General features: G+C 37.4%; 1 protein-coding gene across 3 annotated transcripts in view; it reads left to right on the forward strand.

Moving 5' to 3' along the window:
• esf1 (ESF1, nucleolar pre-rRNA processing protein, homolog (S. cerevisiae)) overlaps positions 1 to 16,875 on the forward strand; it is a 56,203-nt gene extending 39,328 nt beyond the window's left edge. For all 3 annotated transcript variants that reach the window (XM_039737882.1, XM_039737884.1, XM_039737885.1), the window contains exons 10-14: positions 1,694 to 1,824; positions 8,436 to 8,526; positions 13,206 to 13,288; positions 13,513 to 13,662; positions 15,789 to 16,875. In XM_039737882.1, the coding sequence (XP_039593816.1) occupies positions 1,694 to 1,824; positions 8,436 to 8,526; positions 13,206 to 13,288; positions 13,513 to 13,662; positions 15,789 to 16,109 (776 nt within the window). In that variant the 3' untranslated portion in view covers positions 16,110 to 16,875. The remainder of the gene's footprint in view (positions 1 to 1,693; positions 1,825 to 8,435; positions 8,527 to 13,205; positions 13,289 to 13,512; positions 13,663 to 15,788) is intronic.
• Positions 16,876 to 17,495: the final 620 nt, after the last annotated feature.

The following is a 17,495-nucleotide window of genomic DNA, read 5'->3' on the forward strand; positions in this document are numbered from 1 at the left end:
TGACATAATTTGTCATCCAAGTCGGGATTCATCCAGGTTCTTGGAAGAATCTTTAAAGACTTACCTATCCTTCAAATCCAAATGGCTGGGAATTGGAGTATAAAGCATCATTATGGTATAAAAGCTTTCTCGGGGCCTCCACATTCCCTCCTGTTGTACCCATTTGCTGAAGATTTTACTAATGTTCAGCAGCCTGGCCAAGAGAAAGCAGCTACTGAAAATGGATGAGTGCATCTGTTCTGCTAAATTTCACCAATAATAGTAGCAGCTAGTTTTTCCTGTGACAGATAGTTTTTTATTTATTTATTTTTTGATAGGCTGCCTGTTACATATGTAGAATAGTGATTTTTTTTTTGTTTTGTTTTTGTTACACAGGCATACCATAAAACCTTGTCATTAGTAAGTTTACAGGTGGTATTTCATTACTAATAATGCTTGTGGCACTGAAACCGTTAGGTATTATATTCAAACTCTTCCACAAACCTTGCAAAAATTGCCTAATGGTTTCAAACTTGTAACAGATGGTTTCTAAATTACAGAGAAACACTGCTACCATTTACGCTAGGATTTCTTAAGCTTTTTAGTTGTGTCTTGGGATTTTGGTTAAATCTTATAAAAGCAAAACTATTTCCCCTTTGTAAGTCAAGCCAGCTCACAATTGATGTAGTGCAAACTTCCTAGAAAATAAAGTAAATCTTAGACATTACATAATCAAGAGAAAGAAGCAAACAATAAAACTAATTACATGACAAACACATTACATCAAACAGGAATAAAAAATGTCCCATGTAACTATATATATTGTCTGTGGTTAAGTTAATCCTTGTCAGCACTCAATGATCATTGAACAAATGTCCAACATGATAATCAACTAAAAGAAAGCTTTCCACTCACCAATTCATTCTGTCCTTGGGCTGGATAAACCTTTGTAAATTTCATTATACTAGTTTCCATATTTTCTTCCAAACTGACAAATAATCCAAATCTCACTGATGTGAGCTTTAATCCATAATACCATACTAAACTTCTTAATTTTAACACTTCCAGATATGTCCCCATATGCCCCCTATAGACCAATTTTCTGTGGTTAGTTTTTTCTACCTACAACATTTTATTTACATGATATTATATCATATAAACATATTTATTTATATCATATGAACAAGATATAAGGAACTGGAAGTGCTGGAGAGAAAACTATATATTTCATACACAATATAAAGTTCATAACTTACTGATATCAGAGTTCAGCTGCACACTGGTGGCCCTGGGAGCTGTTAATAGCTAAAAATTTCACAGGTCCTGTCAACTAAAATTCAGTAGAAAGCATAAAGAACTGAGCACACAGATTTTTATTTGCCCAGTAGTTTGTGAAAACCTATCTGTAGCTAAATATTCTCAGGCCTGCATTGCAAACTCATGTCAAGCTATCTTCAGTAAAAATATAATTTTTACGTTTTTCTAAAATATAATATTGGACTTTTATAAGTTTGGGCATCTGTGATCTTTGCAAAATATAAAGTGGATTTAGTATGTCATGCTGAGACAGACCTGATTCAGGTTCTTAATCCTTATACACAGGTTGTAAGGCTGCATATCTAGCCAATTTATTATACATTTCGCTCATCAGTAGTCTTCTTCCTGGTTGTCTCCTGCATGGATCACCTAGTCAAATATACCATTTGTTTTATAGGCCTTAAAGAGACAACTGAGAAGCTTGTGAAGCAAAAATTAGAAGGAAAAGAAAAACTGACACCATGGGAAGAATTCTTAAAGAAGAAAAAGGAAAAGAAACTGCAAAAAAAGAAACAGGGAAAGAATAAGGTGAGAATATTTTATTTTCCTTTTTAGCTGGCTTGTGATTTACAATTATATTTACATTTTTTTCTCAAACCATAGATATGAAAGATTGCTCTTGAATGATATTAATAACCACTTTTTCTCGGTGGCCTTGCAGTACTTTAACTGAGTCTCTTCAGCCAAGATAAACAATATTATGAACCGTGAATGATTAAACAAAATACACTTTTTGTAGGTCCACCCAGAGCTGAAGCTTTGATCTTCAGGCCCGATTCCATGAAGGGTGTTGTCAGATTGTTATTTACTGCTGGGAAGTAATTTGCTTCAGCAAATTATGCTCAACTTGGATTTGTTTCTAAAGGTTTTTGTTGATGCCTAGAGTGTAGGCTAGAGTAATATGATTAATATTTTTAAGGGAATTAGAGTTTTGGTCCAGATGGACAATAGATTCTTCAGATTTGGCAGAGAATATTTACCTTCTTGGCTTTTTATGCACTACTTTTCAATAAAAAATATAAACACTTCCCAAGAAACTTAATGTTTCATGGATTAATAGAACTGGAGCTGTTCATAATGAGTATAATTGTAACTTTTCAGGACAGTTCCCAACTGCTTTTTACGATGTTGACTGTTAAATTGTAAATTTGGAACAGTCATAGATATTTAAGTTAGGAAACTTAGTCCAATTATGTAGAACTTATCTATTGCAATTAAAAATCTTGTAGACTGTATGTTCTGTTTTTGATATATTATTAATCCAGACCTTATTACTTTCCTGTTTTTGTAATTCCTAAACTGCTTTTCTTGGCAAAAAAGTGGAACATTATGTACCATGTAGAAATCACAGGGTGTATTTCTGTTTGTTACATTTCTAGATCAGTAACATTGCTTGTTGGCGGTAAAGCTGACTGCTCTGGCATTTATTTATTTTACTTATGGTTTCACCAAATCAACAAAAAATCGCAAATTGTACAATACAATTGCTTTCATAGTCCTATCTCTGGCAATCAACATGACTGCCTGTTAATCTTCTTATTGTTATAATAGCCCTGGAAAAACTGCTCAAAGGTGTTAAAGTGCTTTCAACAACAAAAATGTTATTATGTGTAACAGAAACACGTAAACACTATTACTTCAACATAAACACAGTAATAAAAGCTATGTCTGATGTCCATTTCTGTATTTATGCAAATTTACTATACATGCTTCATGTGATATGTTTTGAAACAGTCACCAATACACATATGCAATGTTCAAGTAGATTCTAGTAATATTTTTTTTATGTTGCTTGCTCATGACAGGGTAGAATGTCAGTGCGTGATTTGCACACTGGATGCCACCTGTTGTTTTATTGTAGGCTTCCATTATGCAAGGTTTAGTTACTTACACATTTCCCCCGGCTTTGTATTGTTAACAGTGCTTGGGAAGCAGATGTCTTCCTTGTCCTTCCACTTGATCACAATCATTTTGCCTTTTTGCCATATAGCCACTGTACCATGCTGCGGTATGACACATTCACCCAACTGGAGTCACCAGCCATATCCAGACGGTTTGATCATACGGTGTCGTGTGCATCAGTTTTTCTTTGATATAAAATCCCAAGTAGTTCAGGTAAGGTATAAAAACTGTTCATCATTGTGCATTAACTTAGGTCAAGCAAAGAGGCCGCTAGTGACAGCACAAATAATGTAGCTATGCCATATTGACTGTAATTGCCATCCCACTTGGTCCCTGTACCAGTGTAAAGACCCAAACTCTAGATGTATCCAGAGCTTGCTTTGCACAGCATATAGAATTTGATTCCGTTTGGGTTCAACGTACTACAGTACATCCCCAAAATTCGCGGGGGTTACGTTCCTAGAGCACCCGCGAATTGTGAAAAACTGCGACTTTTGGATGTGGTTAAAAAATGCCTTTTTAAATGCCTTTTTTTTATAGTTTCAACCCTAAATACAGTATGCCCCGAAAGCACTTTAATTTCGTTGCAAACTCGGTTTAATACATTAATACATTACCTAAAAAATTACCTTAATACGGTACCTAAAAACAGAATGTAAAGGTAAACCCGTCTACTGTACAGTACTGTACTGCTATGTCTCCCACGGTGCTAGAAAGTAAAATACCGATGTTACCGCTATATGTACTGTAATTCATGCAAGCGCGTTTTCTTTGGTATGCGCTGTCATTTTCTTTGTTATAAGCAGAGTAAATACATTTTACTGCATTTTAATTAAATTAAATTATTATGTATGGGTACTGACCAATGATGAATGATGATGAAGTACGCTGTGCAGTACAATGCACAGGATTTAAAACTCCTTGGGTGGTGCCTCTTCTTCAGGCGCTTCAGGAGGAGTTGTATCTTTGTATGGGTCTTCTTCTGGTGGGGTTTCGTGCTGGCTTTTCTTTATAGGTTTCAGGAACATTGTGATAGGAAGTTGCTACATTGTCTCCTGTAGCGAACTGCTGGTACAATTTCCGTGCTTCCACACGGATGATGTTACCGTCCAAGGGGATTTCTTCCTGCAGTCAGTTATCCACAGTGCCAAGGCAGATTCCATCCTGACAATATTTTTTATTCCTTATGGTCGTTACCTTTTTGGCACTATCACAGAAACTTACAGATACAGTACTCCAGATCGCTGCTTCGTTCTTCTTTATGTAGCATACGGTGCTTTCATTAATGCCATAGTGGCACACTACTGCAGCATAACTTTTTAGTTCCCGGAGCAAATCCAGTAGTTCAACCTTCTCCTAGAGTGTTTTAAACTTCTTCTGGCGCTTAGGCTCAGTTCCAGTAGCCTAAGAAGGTGCAGAGCGATTCTACGATATCGTGTGCGTTTAAAAATAACAAAACAATAACAAAATGGAAAACACGAGGAAACTCAGCTGGAGACGCGTCACAGAGCAGCAGTCAGTCATCAGCAAGGAGAAATGAATAACGCTCTCGGATTGGCTAATTTCATCATCCCAAAGCGCTGTGGTAAACCCACCTCACCAGAAGACGCGTCACATGGTAGCAGTCAATCAGCAGCAAGGAGAAATTAATAACGCTCTTGGATTGGCTACTTTCAAAATCCCAACGGTCCTCAGCGGTTGCTTCCTGTTCTCTCTACAGCACAGTATTGCCACGAAAAAAGCCATAAAAAATTGCAGAGGATATTTGCGCTTTCTGCTAACAATTAATAGTTAGGTTCTAAGAAAAAATCTTCAAACGACCGAGTCCGCGAACCCTAAACCACGACTTCTTGGGGGTCTACTGTATATCCACAACAGCCTTCACTTGTGAACCATGAAACTTTTGTCAATACTTCTGTCATGATCGGGAACATACAGTGGTGTGAAAAACTATTTGCCCCCTTCCTGATTTCTTATTCTTTTGCATGTTTGTCACACAAAATGTTTCTGATCATCAAACACATTTAACCATTAGTCAAATATAACACAAGTAAACACAAAATGCAGTTTTTAAATGATGGTTTTTATTATTTAGGAAAAAATCCAAACCTACATGGCCCTGTGTGAAAAAGTAATTGCCCCCTGAACCTAATAACTGGTTGGCCCACCCTTAGCAGCAATAACTGCAATCAAGCGTTTGCGATAACTTGCAATGAGTCTTTTACAGCGCTCTGGAGGAATTTTGGCCCACTCATCTTTGCAGAATTGTTGTAATTCAGCTTTATTTGAGGGTTTTCTAGCATGAACCGCCTTTTTAAGGTCATGCCATAGCATCTCAATTGGATTCAGGTCAGGACTTTGACTAGGCCACTCCAAAGTCTTCATTTTGTTTTTCTTCAGCCATTCAGAGGTGGATTTGCTGGTGTGTTTTGGGTCATTGTCCTGTTGCAGCACCCAAGATCGCTTCAGCTTGAGTTGACGAACAGATGGCTGGACATTCTCCTTCAGGATTTTTTGGTAGAGAGTAGAATTCATGGTTCCATCTATCACAGCAAGCCTTCCAGGTCCTGAAGCAGCAAAACAACCCCAGATCATCGCACTACCACCACCATATTTTACTGTTGGTATGATGTTCTTTTTCTGAAATGCTGTGTTCCTTTTACGCCAGATGTAACGGGACATTTGCCTTCCAAAAAGTTCAACTTTTGTCTCATCAGTCCACAAGGTATTTTCCCAAAAGTATTGGCAATCATTGAGATGTTTCTTAGCAAAATTGAGACGAGCCCTAATGTTCTTTTTGCTTAACAGTGGGTTGCGTCTTGGAAATCTGCCATGCAAGCCGTTTTTGCCCAGTCTCTTTCTTATGGTGGAGTCGTGAACACTGACCTTAATTGAGGCAAGTGACGCCTGCAGTTCTTTAGACGTTGTCCTGGGGTCTTTTGTGACCTCTTGGATGAGTCGTCTCTGCGCTCTTGGGGTAATTTTGGTCGGCTGGCCACTCCTGGGAAGGTTCACCACTGTTCCATGTTTTTGCCATTTGTGGATAATGGCTCTCACTGTGGTTCGCTGGAGTCCCAAAGCTTTAGAAATGGCTTTATAACCTTTACCAGACTGATAGATCTCAATTACTTCTGTTCTCATTTGTTCCTGAATTTCTTTGGATCTTGGCATGATGTCTAGCTTTTGAGGTGCTTTTGGTCTACTTCTCTGTGTCAGGCAGCTCCTATTGAAGTGATTTCTTGATTGAAACAGGTGTGGCAGTAATCAGGCCTGGGGGTGGCTACGGAAATTGAACTCAGGTGTGATACACCACAGTTAGGTTATTTTTTAACAAGGGGGCAATTACTTTTTCACACAGGGCCATGTAGGTTTGGATTCTTTTTCTCCCTAAATAATAAAAACCATCATTTAAAAACTGCATTTTGTGTTTACTTGTGTTATATTTGACTAATGGTTAAATGTGTTTGATGATCAGAAACATTTTGTGTGACAAACATGCAAAAGAATAAGAAATCAGGAAGGGGGCAAATAGTTTTTCACACCACTGTATACCTTCTGCATGTTTTTGATGATTGCCTAATAAGTATCCCAGTTTCTACAGTTTCAGTGCTGGGTGAATGGCTTCATCATAGTCATCATTATTAGTGAAGTGTAGGTTTTTCATAATGAGTAAAAAAATGACACTCATAATTTTCCCCAAAATGGGTGTCTTCAACATCTAGTTTATGGACCAGTACCATCTCTGGACTGGTATACCCATTATGACTTGCATTATCAGGAAACTGAAAAACACCCACATGAGATCTGCAGTGACAGGTTGCCAGTGACTGTGAGAAGCAAATGGTTTAGCATGACTTTTCTGACACTGCCCAGCAGAGCGATTCATTTGAACAACAATTTTCTCCACCCGACTATCATCAACAAATCATAAATATTCCAGATATTCATGATGAATACACGCCAGGGTTACCTATAAATGAATGTGCAGGTAAAAGTGCAGGATTGTCAACAGTAGTATTAAGCCAACACCAAACACAGACATCACTGAATATTGGCCAGTTGGAATCTACTGAACAGTTGTTTTCACTGTCTGTGTCAGCATCTGAGGACCAATTCACATCGCCCTCACAATCACTTGATTTGAGCAGTGGTTCTGTTTCAGTTTGTTCTAAAACTGACGTTAAAGCTTTTATGTGTGATTGAAGTCCCTGCCACACTTATGAATATTGACAAGTTGCCATAGAATTGCCAGGATGTGGCAGATTTCTTTAGAAATATAAAATTAATTTTTGCAGCATGAAGTTATTTCATTCACTAGATGATAGAGGAATATTGTCCTGAGAATTATTCAGGCCTAAAATTGTAAAGCAGTTCATTACACATCACCCTGAGTCCATCTTGGGCTTAACCATATTTACAAATCTTTGCCCAAGTCATGCATGGGTTAATGCCAAAGAGGGTAATTACTTTGTTCTTCTGTCACTTTATTTTTGTTTGCATAACTTGCTCATTGATTCATCTGCTGAGTTAACCATTTAGTTCATAGGTCAGTAAATTAACTAATTGGTCATTTTAGCTCTTTGTGTACTTAATAACTGTTAATTTATTTTCTCAGTTTTCCAAACCCATATATTTTAGTTGTAGAGTTATAGGGAAGTCATAGCCCATCAGAGCAGCATTGAGTGCAAGGTAGAAACCAACTAAATCAATCACAGTCACTCAAACTGGGCCCACTTAAAGTTGATAATTAGCCAAACGCGCACACACACACACTTGTTGGGAATGTGGGAGAAAAAACAGGTTACCCAAAGAAAAACTCCTGTAGATGTAAGGATTAAGATTAATCCGTTTAGTGAAGATCCTAAAGAGTGGCTGGGACCACCAACTGGAGTTTTATCACATGGATGGACTGTCATCTCTGTGGAAAGAGCTAAACCTTTAACCCTCACAGAACTAATAGTCTAGCAAATAACATGGATTTTGTTGTGCTTTTGCAGTACTTTTGCAAGTTAAAGGACTGTTTCATCAATTACATGTTATAGAATATTGTTTTTTTATCACAGGTACACCAGGAACACTACAAATAAAATTAAACATCCAGTACTGACTGTGCTTATATATATATAAATATGCTTTATTTTTGTATGAAACATAAGGTCCCATTGTGGCATTAAAGTGAAAGAAAAAAAGTGCTTTCAGGCAGTAATAAATCCTTGTCCTAATTACTGTTTGTATAGGTTTCGCCTGAAGAACAGATCAGTGATGATGAGCTGCCTCCTGATGTCGATCTTAATGATCCATACTTTGCTGAAGAAATAGGCCAACTGGGTAAGTATGAGTCTGTTTATATACAGAAGGGGAGAATGGTAGAAGTAGCACATCATGAACTTAATATTCATATAGATGATGTATTGCAAGTAAACAGAAAAACTTACAATGTAGTCAACCATTACATTTGTGCTTCCACATTATGTATTTTTAAAGTATTTTTGTTTTTATTTTTATGCTTAGAATTAAATTATGTTCCTATAAGGTTTTATAATATGTAGGTTACAATCCCAAATTTTAAATTATTTTACATTGGAGTCATAAATAATAAAAAAAATCTTAATTTGGATCATATTTAAACTGTTTATATTCTGCATAAGCATACACTGCAATTGGGCTTCTTTTCCATTGCAATTTCTAGAGCCCATCAGACATTGTCTCCATGTCTTTTGGTATTTTCAGAAAAACATAACGTGTGTGTACTGGATGGGATGCAGTGCAATGTGGAATGTGGTAATCCCAGGAAACTCATTCTTAGGCTTGGAACCCGCTGTATAAAGCTTTTCATTGGGAGACGGGAACTAATAAGACTCAGTTAATGGATATACTGTGACGCGTGAGTCACTGTCTTGCACCCCAAAACATGAGGCTGAGCCTCAGTACTTTAGCAAAACCAGCTTCATTCAACTTGAAACAGGAACAGCAGAGTTATTTATTGCAGCTTGAGCATCCACTCTCCTATACACAGACACAGCAAACAGGCATAGTTGGGGCCAGGTCAGTGGCCAAGTTATACTGTTCCCTGCATTGCATCAGCAACAGGCTCATGTAGCACGGTTTCTACTGGCATGTAATTGTTTCCGTGGCGTTATGCCGCTGTGCTGCGAATCTGTGGTTGCTTCAGCAACAAACAAGTAGTTCTCCACAGACACGGCAATCATACGTACTTTGGCGTGTCATCCTGTTGGGGGGGTGGTGGCGGAGTGGGGGTTCCTAAAAGAGCTCAGAAACCACAATACGAAACACTGACCGACATAAGAACCAAGTGAAAGGGAGACTTTAAGCAAGACTAAATTCTTGTGTATGCTAAAAACAGTTAAACTGTGCAGTTTTACGCATAAACAGAAAGGAGAATGTGTAAAGTGAAGTTCATCCATCCATCCATTATCCAACTCACTATATCCTAACACAGGGTCAAGAGGGTCTACTGGAGCCAATCCCAGCCAACACATAATCAGTCATATTTGTGCACATTGCTAATGATCATTTCTTTTTTGGGAAAGTTATGCAAGTGTCTCCACACAAAATATAGTGTCAAAATGCACGTAGCAGGTCTTTCTTAAATAGCAAAACAAATCAATACTATAATATTTTATTTATCTTTAAGGAACACCATTCAGAGTGTTGTTAATATATATCTTTGAAGCTGGGTATGTATAAGATCTGTATATCTTTAAATAAAGTCATCAGGAATGTAGAAATTATTTTATCGTCCTCTGTGTTCTAAAATGACTCACTGACCCAGTTCAGAAATCACAACCATTGAACTACCTTTAACATTTCTGAAAGTTAAGCTATAGGACATTTTGCATTAACATCTTAAATGAGAGCAAAATTATTTTTCTGTTTTCAGTTTTTAATCTAATAGCCTTTTTCAAAATCTATTTGACAGTTAATAATTCACTTTTTTTCATTACCGCTAGTGTCCAGTATTAACAAAATACCACTTCGTTGTTGCCTTTCTTATAGTTCTGGGATGATTTGGGGATTTTTATGGGATAAGAAATATCTACCCCCTAAATAGCTTTAATAATGACTTTAAGATTTCATTTGTTTAAACTGCATGACATCTTTAGTTCAGTTAATTCTTATGTAGTGCTTTTTCAAGTTGCATTACTCAAAATGTTTCATGCATTATTAAATACAATCAAGATATAAAAACTTGCAGTTTTAGATCACTGCAAGAATGGACGTATTATAATTAAAAATCATAAAAGTATACAATATATATAGTATATTCTTTAATTATATACAATATAAATAAATGTAGGGCGGCACGGTGGCGCAGTGGGGGTAGCGCTGCTGCCTCACAGTTAGGAGACCCGGGTTCGCTTCCCAGGTCCTCCTTGCGTGGTGTTTGCATGTTCTCCCTGTGTCTGCATGGGTTTCCTCCGGATACTCCGGTTTCCTCCCACATTCCAAAGTCATGCAGGTTAGGTGCATTGGCGATTCTAAATTGTCCATAGTATGTGCTTGGTGTGTGTATGTGTGTGCACCCTGCGGTGAGCTGGCTCCCTGCCCGGGGTTTATTTCCTGCCTTGCACCCTGTGTTGGCTGGGATTGGCTCCAGCAGACCCCCGTGACCCTGTAGTTGGGATATAGCGGGTTGGATAATGGATGGATAAATAAATGTACTGTAATACAAACAATGCATCAATGGTTTGTTTATATTTCCATTGTACACACAGAAGAAAAATAAAATTTTTAACTTAATGCTTAACTACATAGTATAATTTCAGTCATTCACCAGATATTTCTGGAAATATTTATCTTGAAGAAGTCTTCTAATACAATACTTTAGTATATTAGCATTTTAATTTTTGTGATTTTGTGTAAAATACTGGTCCCATTACACCAAATAAAGAATGCACTTGCAGTAAAAGCATATGGCAAAATTTCATCTGATGTGCAAGAAAAATCTTTGTATAAAATAAAAATTGTAATAAAATAATAATATAATAAAAATAATGTCAATTTTGAAAGGAGATGCTCTTGTATCAACCTACCATATCCTGATGTAAGAGTAAGGTGTCAAATCATACTAAAATAAACTCAGACAATCATGGGGAAAGCTGAAAATAACATAACTAGAATGGAAACTAAAGACCTGATGCCTTTTTGGGTTTGCATTAAAAGGTTTTCAGCCCCTCTGTACTTGTGCCACTGACCATTCCATTTATCCCCAGTTTCTTTCTTGGTCTCTTACTATTTTTTTTCTCTTTAAGGCCCTAGCCTCTATTCTGCCAGGCAATCAAGCTTTTGCCTCAACTTCCTCCTGACTCTGTACTCATTTACCTTGTGGCTCAGAGGCAGCTTTAAAATCTACCCAGGGTCACTTCTGTCCAAGCATGTGAATTACTTCAGTCTTCCATTTGCTACAAGATTATTAGTCTATAACTACCTGTCCAAAACATTAAAAAGAGAGAGCATATGAAGATGAAGCAGATAAGTTTGTGTAGTCCACTAAACTATGCCCAGTTAAATGCCCTTTTTGTTTTCCTTGTCATTTCCTGACACCCTTGCAAAAATCTTGTCATACAATGAGCACCAAGATTGTTTTGAATATAACGGGAATCTGCTCAGTCAAGAGGAAATAAATAAATAACAATGGTGAATAACAATACAAAAAACGTCAGCCTAGCGGACAACCTATAGGTGGTCTTGCTTTCCCTGACCAACTCTAGGCAAGCTGGAATTAGGCTGCCTTCCCAGTTGACTGACTCCTACATGCAATTGCAATTAACAGCACTACAACCAGAACAGATGTTATTTTTTTAGCTGCTCCCATTAGGGGTCGCCGCAGTGGATCATCTTTTTCCATATCTTCATGTCCGATGCATCTTGCACTGTCACACCCACCACCTACATGTCCACTGTCACTACATCTACAGGCCTTCCTGTTTTCCTCTTCCCTGGGAGCTCCATCCCTAGTGTCTTTCTCCCAGTACAGGGGTCCTCAATCACGGTCCTGGAGAGCCGCAGTGGCTGCAGGTTTTTGCTCCAACCCAGTTGCTTAATAAAAAGCACTTATTGCTAAAGTAACACTTCTGCTTCACTTTAGTGATTTTGAGCCCTTATTGCTTAATTTTGTCTTAAACAGCTATTTGAATTGCTCCTTATTATCAATAACATGCAAATGACAAGAGAGAGCAGCATTTCTCCATTTAGCTTATTTACATGTACACTTGTGTGTATTTATCTGCACTATTGGGTTTAATTAAATACTTGGAAGAAAAATGAAGAGAAAAAAGTGAAGGACTGAGAATTACTCGTCCATTTTAGCCTTCAAATCATTTGCATGATAGAAAGGGAAAGAAAATCTAGGATATGAGAATGACCTGACATAGCAGAGTTAATTTAATTTCATAGCTTGTTAGTGCTTTATTGGCAAGAATTGCTTTCTAATTAAGCAACCAGGTCAGAACAAAAACCTGCAGCCACTGCGGCTCTCCAGGACTGGGATTAAGGACCCCTGTCCCAGTATATTCAACAGAGGAGATAAGACTAAATTTAAGCCATGAGTGGAAACCTAAGTCACAACCTAAGTGGCTCAGTAAGGATCCACAAGTAACAATATAGTCTCTGCACAGTTGCAGAAGTCCTAACAGCTTACTTTATGACAAAATTCTGTTATTCTTATCACAGGCCGATATCAAACACTAACACACCTTCATGCTCTGGGTGTACAGTGCCGTGTGAAATAGGGAATTGGCCACTGGGTACGACTGTACAAACCATGGAGTTAGATACACATGTGAATCAAGTATGATAAAAGAGAACTTAGAGTTAACAGAACCAATTAATAAAAACATTGTAGTGAATAAATATGATATTTCAGTGTCGGACTAGAGAAAAAAGAAGCTTGCTGCCCTAAACCAATTATGCATCAGCTTTGCTGACACGTTTGTTTTGACATTCCTTGTATTTTACTTTACTGCTAACTTTTTATGGCATGGCAGGTACTGGACAAAAAGCTAGCAAAAAGAGCAAGAAAAAAGAAGAAAAAGATCCAGAGGAAGTTGCTGAGATAGAAAAACAGAGGGTAATGTATTTACTGTATATTTCATTGAGTAATAATATAATACATAGACAAAATAGTAGAAAAAGTTTTCTTTTAAAACCCTGTTGTTACAACCTATTCATCACTGCTCCTTGTGATTTAAGTCATTCTTGATGTTCTGTACATGTACCTGTATAATGAATGCAGATCATGGCCATTGATACTGAAGTAATCTTCCTGCCTTTTAATATGTTCTGTAATTATAGGCAGAAATGACTTTGCTGATGATGGATGATGAAGATGAAAGCAGAAAGCATTTTAACTATGACAAGATTGTAGAGCAGCAAAATCTAAGCAAGCAGAAGAGGAAAAAATTGATGAAGCAAGAAGAACTGTTAGAAGAAGACACTTTCCAGGTTATAAGTCTATCTGCTTTGATTTTATTTATTTGAGTCCTGAACTAAACTGTAACTTGCAGATATTATAGTTTACTAGGTTTGGAGGAAGAGGCATTGTATTTGCTTTTCTAAAATAGGTGATATTCAGCATCAAGATGGACTTCTCCACACAAAAGGTTGTGATGATCTGGAACCAAATGACCAAGTTACACACTGAGGTGTTGATCCTGAGAATTTTGCATAGCTAATGGTGTAAGAAATTAGCTGTTAGCTAGTCAAAGCTTGGTAAAGTGAACAGTCTCTTGTTTGTAATGGGTTTTGTTTTCCTGGCAAGTTCCTTATAGTGCTATTTTTTTTATAAAATCTGACGTTGCAAGACCTGATGCTTTGATTCAGTTCACAAGAACAATTGTTAAGGTAATCTGCAAGGCTAGCTATTCATCTTGCTAGGTAGCTGGCTTGTTGCAAGCTGAAGTTTAGTAGTCTCTGCCAAGATAATAGGTTTTTAATTAAAAAGACCCTTGTTGTAAACTACTTGTCAAGTAAGCAGAGAGACAGAGAGCAACATTTTCAGCTTAGAAACGTAGTGACAAATTGGATAACACCTAGGCAGAAGGGAAACTATTCAACCAGCTATGCTCAAATTTCCAATGGTTGAAAGAGTCATTGGAATGCAAGGCGCAGAGGATCATCCAGCCTGAATTTTTAATGCAGGATTTTTATTCTAACAAACATCATCAGTTTATGCTATGATTCATGTAACTCACTGCTTGTGTGTCATTAAATTTTGATTTAATGGCATTTTTTGGGTTTACCCATTTGGCCAGTTGTCTTCCAAATCCTTTTTCTCCACTTCCATAGTGTTAGGTTTCCTTCAGGGTAATTTATTACACATAATTAACAAACCATCAGTACATCTTTTCCTAGACTCTTTATTCTATTCAGGGTCATATAGTGCCAATGTCTGTCATGGCTGCACTGGAAAGGCATGAACTAATCTAGTACATGGGGGTAATTAATGATACATTTTTATAATAATAACACAGTCTAATCCAAAATAACCTAAATAAACACTAAACTTGATCCATGACCCTTTTACAGTCCAAAAAAAAAAACATCCTTTCTCTCAACCTGACCAGAGTTTATTATAGCATAGCAAACCACACCGTTGAAAAAACATTTTTCATTACAAGCAAAACATTGAGTATCTGTAGAAATACGCAGCAATTAGAAAGTGTAGAGAATAAATGCCAGGCATACCAGGAAATTACTGACAGATGTGAATTTAAATGTGCATTTTGGAAGAGTATATTGCTGCTTGGGGTGAAAATAGCACAAGTGAGAAGATGTGCTTTCAGTTGACATTGTGAAGAGGAGGAGGGCAGGTGGAATGATGTGAGCAGAGATTACCTTTGGTATTCTGCACATTTTGTGTGGCAGCACTTATACCTACAAATGTTATTATAAATAGCTTTATCCCTTTAAAAGTTAATTTGGATTTGTTACAGTTTTTAGAATCCTACTTAATTACTTCCAGATAGTCCGTAAACCCAGTCGGATTTCCCTTTGTGTTTCCTGCATTTTCTTTTTTAACTAAAGATATGTCTGCTCTAATAAATGCAACATGTTATGATTATTACCAAACGAGGCAAAAAGTATTTCAAAAGCCATTTGAAGCTTTAGAAAATAAAAGGAACCAATTAAATCTAGTGCTACACTGTCAAGTTTTATATTTCTTCACTGAGGATATCTAGCTGCACAGCCTTTTATTTTACATCTTGCAAGTTATTATCCCAAAATGAGAATGCATGGTGTTTGCCACTGTCTGTCATGGCACAAAAATAAGTGATGACATTGCCTGTGCACTTCTAAACTGTGTGCAGATGTCCACATCATTTTGTAGGAGGATGATAGTGTAAAACTGCCAGGTCTGGCTGGAACAACAACTGCACTGCTGTCTTTCTTTATATGATGTAGAACACCCGTTTATTTTTTAAACGACCTCTATGATAAATGCTTCCTTCCTCTGTGTCCTGGTATTCTATTCACTTTGTCATGAGCAAATATGTTGTCATTTCCTAATATTAGAAGAATTTTATGACTGGATGAAATCTGATGCCGCCTTCTTTTAACTTTTTTCTCAGGTCGACGTGTCTGATCCCAGATTCAATGCCATTTATACTTCCCATCTTTATAACTTGGATCCGGCAGACCCCGCATATAAAAAGACAAGAGGCACTGAGAAAATTATTGAAGAAAAACTCAAAAGGAGGGAACACCGGCATCAGAGCCAGGAAGGGATGGCCACGAACAAGAGACAGTTGAGTGAGGAGGAGGAGAAGAGCAAGGGAACGGTGCCTGTTCACACAAAGCTTGAGCCAGGCCTCTCCATGCTGATTAAATCCATCAAGAGCAAAACAGAACAGTTTCAGGCACGGAAAAAGCAGAAAACCAGTACAAGTTAAATAAGGAGAAAAAAAACAAACTCTTGCTTTCAAACTGTTGTTTGAAAGTCTAAGAAGTTTGTCTTCAAATTGTGAAGAACAGTTTGCACATAAATTTTCATAATGTTAAAATGCTTCTAAAACCATACGCAAGGTAAAAGTCATGTCCTAAATTGGTATATGTCAGTCTGCACTGTGCATATCCCTTAGCGAACAGACATTTTTGAGTAATTTTAAGCAGTTCTGGAAGATATTTGTCTGAAAGCTTGTTAAAAAAATAATCATCACTCATATTGCCAGAACATGTTTGTTTCATGGTGATAATCGTAGGCAACCCAATCACTTGTCTTGGATAAAAACAGGGGATGCAAACTAGCACCAGGAAGTAATGCAGATTTGTGGGGAATCTTGACAAATAAATAGGATCTTTTGTGCCTATCTTCTACAAGACTCTGTATGAATCAGGTGAATTTTTAATATAAGTGAAATATTCTGCATTATTTTTGTATAAATTGGCATTTCCCATATATTTTATTGCTTCATTTTTTTTTTTAATTGGAAGGTTAAATGTCAGTTCAGTGCTTATATTCTGGGACTTATTTTGTAATATATTTATGTCTATCTGTTTCCTGTATGTATAAACTGTTAGGATGTCTGTGGTATTGATCTGGGCTGCACCAATATATCTGCCCGATATTTAGTCTATACATATGTACTGGTATCGGTTGAACTTGTACCGATATTCTGATGCTGAAACTTTTTCAAGTAAAGCACATTTATACGATTATTATTCTATTATAAAAGGCCTCAGTTTGAAAAACCATTGCCATTGACTGATCTGCATGATTGTAACAAATTAAGTGTTAACAATGTATGTGCTAAACAGTTCTATGTGCTTTAAAAAGCTAAGCTTTACCCACATTCATAATCTCTGAGACTGACAATGAGGCAAATTTTATAGATAATCCATAAAGGGAGTGGTGGCTCTGATGCTAAGGATCTGCGTTGGTATCCGGAAGGTTGCTGGTTCAAATCTCAGTTACTGCCAAAAGGGAACCTTCTCTGCTGTGCCCTTGAGCAGGGCCCTTAACCTGCAATTGCTCCAGGGGTGCTGTACAATGGCTGACCCTGCACTCTGACCCCAAGAGGTATTTAAAAAACTAACAAATTCCTAATACATCCATCCATCATCCAACCCCCTGTATCCTAACTACAGGGTCACGGGGGTCTGCTGGAGCCAATCCCAGCCAACACAGAGCACAAAGCAGGAAACAAACCCTGGGCAGAGCTAATACACTCACACTCACACACCAAGCACACACTAGGGACAATTTAGGATCACCAATGCACCTAACCTTCATGTCTTTGGATTGTGGGAGGAAACTGGAGACGAAACCCATGCAGTTA

This window comes from Polypterus senegalus, chromosome 16 (genome assembly GCF_016835505.1).
Source record: "Polypterus senegalus isolate Bchr_013 chromosome 16, ASM1683550v1, whole genome shotgun sequence".
Classification (NCBI taxonomy): domain Eukaryota; kingdom Metazoa; phylum Chordata; class Cladistia; order Polypteriformes; family Polypteridae; genus Polypterus; species Polypterus senegalus.